Here is a 4,682-nt window from a genome sequence, read left to right on the forward strand (position 1 = left end):
CCTCCCCCACTGGCCTATTTTACTCTATGCTACTTTCTCCCCACCCCCACCCTCCTCTAGCTTATCTCTCCACGCTTCAGGCTCTCTGCCTTTATTCCTGATGAAGGGCTTTTGCCCAAAACGTCGATTTTGCCTGTCCTCGGATGCTGCCTGAATTGCTGTGCTATTTCAATGAGAGTTAAGAATCAAATATGTTGCTGTAGATCTGGTGTCAAATGTAGGCCAGACTAGCTAATAGCAGCAGGTTTCCTTTCCTAAAGGACATTTTTGAATCAGGTGGCTTTTACAATAATTGGTGATCTTACATACACTTAATATTTGAAGCAGTAGTATCCATATGCAGCAAGATCTGGACGACATCCAGACTTGAGTTAAGAAGTGGCAAGTAATATGCTTTCCACACAAGTAGCAGGCAATAACCATTTTCAATAAGAGACAACGTAATCATTGCTTCTTGTTGTTCAACGCCATTCACTGAATTCCCCACAAACAACATCCTGAGGTTGTCATTTAACTTTTCCAGATGGGTTACACTGAAAAGCTTAATGCCATCCAGGACAAAGCAACCCGTTTGTTTGGAACCCACTCACTACATTCAACATTCATTCCCTCCACTATCTATGAACAATAGCAGCAGTGTGAGTTATTATAGTACATTGTGTGGATGTCTCACCAACTCTCCATCCAAATCTGTGACCTCTACCAACCAGAAGGACAAGAGCAGCAGATGCATTAGAATCTCATTATCTGCATTTTCGATTCCAAGCCAAACACTATCCTGAGTTGAACTATATTGCCATTCCTCCTGTGCCACTGGGTCAAAATCCTGAAACTCCCTTCCTAACTGGAGGAGCCCCTTCGCCACAAGGGATTCAGTGGTTCAAGAAGGCAGCTTACTACCACCATCTCCCGGGCAATCAAAAATAAGCAATAAATGCTGACCTTGCCAGTTTGTCGACACACCACAAACCCATAAATGTTTTAAAGAATTATTTAATTGCAAGATGGGGTGTATTTTAATCAATCTGTAAAAGTACCTTCATACGCTTACCTGGTTAGCCATTTGCAACATCTGAAGTGCTTGGTTATATTCCAATCTACAACTTGCTACCAAAATTGCATGGAGAAATCTTTGGAAGGTCATAAGTCAGCAAACACTTCTTCACGCAAAAGGGAGTGAAAACACTGGAATTCACTTGCCTTATAAAGCTGTTGATGTTTTATAATCTGGAACTGATATTGCGGGAATTTTCTAAGATTTTTTGTTGAGGAATATGCAACCAACAATGGTGTTCAGATATACTTAATTCAGGCTCTAATCAAATGGTGAAAACAGTTTGTGGGCTGAAGGGCCATCTTATGATCTATGAAACTGATTAAGGTATTTATCATGCTAGATTTTCTTTCATTAAGAATTTAATTATTATTTAAGGTTTTTAGATATTTTCCCAATCACACCACTGGAGCACATGGGACTTGAATCTGTGTCTCTTGGCTCAGAATTAGGAACAATATTATTGAACCACAAGAACTCTTTAAGGTTTTTTATTGATCCTGTGTTGACCATAGTCAGCTGACCCTATCATTGGACAGTATATTGAATCTGGTATTAGCTGTAGAACATTGGAACAGAAGCTTGTCAGGTAGCCCCGCAAGGCTGTTTTGCTTTTCAAATGATTGATCTTGAAACGGGAAACAAAGAGTAGTGATAAATGGCTCCCTTTAGGAATCCCAGTGGTGTGCCGCAGAGATCAGTGCTGGGACCGCAGCTTTTTACAATGTACATTAATGATATAGATGAAGGTATTAAAAGTAATATTAGCAAATTTGCTGATGACACAAAGCTGGGTGGCAGGGTGAAATGTGAGGAGGATGTTAGGAGAATACAGGGTGACCTGGACAGGCGAGGTGAGTGGACAGATGCATGGCAGATGCAGTTTAATGTGGATAAATGTGGTTATCCACTTTTGTGGCAAGAATAGGAAGGCAGATTACTACCTAAATGGAGTCAAGTTAGATAAAGGGGCAGTACAACGAGATCTAGTTGTTCTTGTACATCAGTCAATGAAAGCAAGCATGCAGGTACAGCAGGCAGTGAAGAAGGCTAATAGCATGCTGGCCTTCATAACAAGAGGAATTGAGTATGGAAGCAAAGAGGTCCTTCTGCGCTGTACAGGGCCCTGGTGAGACCGCACCTGGAATATTGTGCGCACTTTTGGTCTCCAAGTTTGAGGAAAGACATTCTGGCTATAGAGGGAGTGCAGCGTAGGTTCACGAGGTCAATTCCCGGAATGGGGGGCATATCTTACGCTGAAAGATTGGCGCGACTGGGCTTGTATACGCTTGAGTTTAGAAGACTGAGAGGGGATCTGATTGAGACGTAAAAGATTATTAAAGGATTGGACACTCTGGAAGCAGGAAGCATGTTTCCAATGATGGGTGAGTCCTGAACCAGAGGATACAGTTTAAAAATAAGGGGTAGGCCACTTAGAACAGAGTTGAGGAGAAACGTCTTCACCCAGACAGTGGTGGGTGTATGGAATGCTCTGCCCCAGAAGGCTGTGGAGGCCAAGTCTTTGCATACTTTCAAGAAAGAGTTGGATAGAGCTCTCAAGGATAGTGGAATCAAGGGTTATGGGGATAAGGAAGGAACAGGATACTGATTGAGGATGATCAGCCATGATCATAACGAATGGTGGTGCTGGCTCAAAGGGCAGAATGGCCTACTCCTGCACCTATTGTCTATTGGTTGATTCGTAACCCAAAGTCAACTATCCATTCTTCAGACTCCTTAAAACTTTTTGTTAATAAAATGCTGACAATTTCAGTTTTAAAATAGGTGTGTTGGAGTTGTCAGATATTTGTATTCAGAGAGTTTCTATAGGAACCAATCTGTCAGAACTCAGAAACATAGTACAAACTTGCTTTGAAGGTTTCAATATTCTTCCGCCATAAGCAATGGATTCAATGCTCAGACACCAAGAACCGATTCACAAGCAGAATCTGGTTAGGTGAGTAGAGGCTTGCAATCATAGAAGTGATGCATTGGCTGTTTAATCTTTTGAATGCTGACCTTTCTCTACAACTAGTCAAATATACAATTTACTGCATAGATTCTATATATAAAAAAAGAGCTACGATCATAATCAACTTCACAGTTTTTGTCTGATTGTGTTTTCAAATCCCTCCAATGACTCACCATTTTCTATCTCTTCCAGACCTACAGCACACCATGATCTCTGCAATCCTCCAACTCTGGCCCCTCACTGATCTTAAGCAATGGCACCCATAGTTTTCGAGGCTGAGACACTTAAGCACTGGACATCCCTTTTGAAAAATACTCACATTTCTAGTTTTCCAAGAGATAGTCTAAAAACATTTAATAATACAAATTTGAGCAGAAGCTGTCCAGTTGGCCCCTTGAGTCTGTTCCGCTATTTGATAAGATCATGCTTTATCTGGTTGTGGCCTGAACTCCACTTTCCTGTCAACCACCATGCATTCTGATGCCTTTGTTAGTCGGGAGTCTATCTAACTCTCACTTGAAAATATCCAAGGACCTGGGAAGGTAATTCTGGCTAAATTATATAGAACACTAAACAGGTTTGTGCCCTTATCTAAGGAAAGATATACCGGCGTTGGAGGTAGCCCAGAAAAGATTCACTAGGCTGATCCCAGGTATGGAGGGATTTTCTTATGAGGACAGATTGATTAGGTTGGACCTGTATTCATTGAAGTTTAGAAGAAAGAGAGGTGACCTTACTTTTTTTTGAGTGCGCGCAGCAGCAGAGTTTAAAGGAACCCGGAAGGCTACAGCTAAGGTGAGACAGTTTGTTTTAAAATTACTTACCGGTAGCAGGCAGCGGTGTTTTTTTTCTCTCTCTACAGAAAGAGCGGGAGCAGCAGGGGGAAGTGACGAAGACCAGAGGGGCAGCCGGGAAGGAAAGCAGTGAGTATAAATACTCACCCTTCGACGCCAACGGTCATTTTGTGTGCGAGCAGCAGCAGAGTTTAAAGGAACCTGGAAGGCTACAGCTAAGGTGAGACAGTTTGTTTTAAAATTACTTACTGGTAGCGGGCAGCAGTGTTTTTTTTTCTCTTCACAGAAAGAGCGGGAGCAGCAGGGGGAAGTGGCGAAGACCAGAGGGGCAGCCGGGACCCGGAAGCAGGTATAGCGTAAGCTTACCTGAGTAGGTTTTTTCCCTATAAAAGCGCGCCTGTCCCCGTTGCTCAGAAGGGAAGGGTGGAGAAGAGCAGAGCAATAGTAATTGGGGACTCGATAGTTCGGGGCACAGATAGGCGGTTTTGTGGGGGCGAGAGAGACTCACGTTTGGTATGTTGCCTCCCAGGTGCAAGGGTACGTGATGTCTCTGATCGTGTTTTCCGGGTCCTTAAGGGGAAGGGGGAGCAGCCCAAAGTCGTAGTCCACATTGGCAACAATGACATAGGTAGGAGGAGGGCTGAGGATGTTAGGCAGGCTTTCAGGGAGCTAGGTTGGAAGCTCAGAGTTAGAACAAACAGAGTTGTTGTCTCTGGTTTGTTACCCGTGCCACGTGATAGACAGTCGAGGAATAGGGAGAGAGAACAGTTAAATGCGTGGCTACAGAGATGGTGCAGGAGGGAGGGATTCCGGGATTTGGATAACTGGGGTTCTTTCTGGGGAAGGTGGGACCTCAATAAAC

General features: G+C 43.4%; 1 protein-coding gene across 1 annotated transcript in view; it reads left to right on the forward strand.

The window, feature by feature from the left end:
* The window catches only part of LOC122555652, a 90,925-nt gene that overhangs the window by 70,532 nt on the left and 15,711 nt on the right, over positions 1-4,682 (forward strand). The window contains 1 exon segment of the mRNA XM_043701648.1: positions 2,957-3,011. Coding sequence (XP_043557583.1) covers positions 2,957-3,011 — 55 coding nt within the window.

This window comes from Chiloscyllium plagiosum, chromosome 13 (genome assembly GCF_004010195.1).
Source record: "Chiloscyllium plagiosum isolate BGI_BamShark_2017 chromosome 13, ASM401019v2, whole genome shotgun sequence".
NCBI lineage: Eukaryota > Metazoa > Chordata > Chondrichthyes > Orectolobiformes > Hemiscylliidae > Chiloscyllium > Chiloscyllium plagiosum.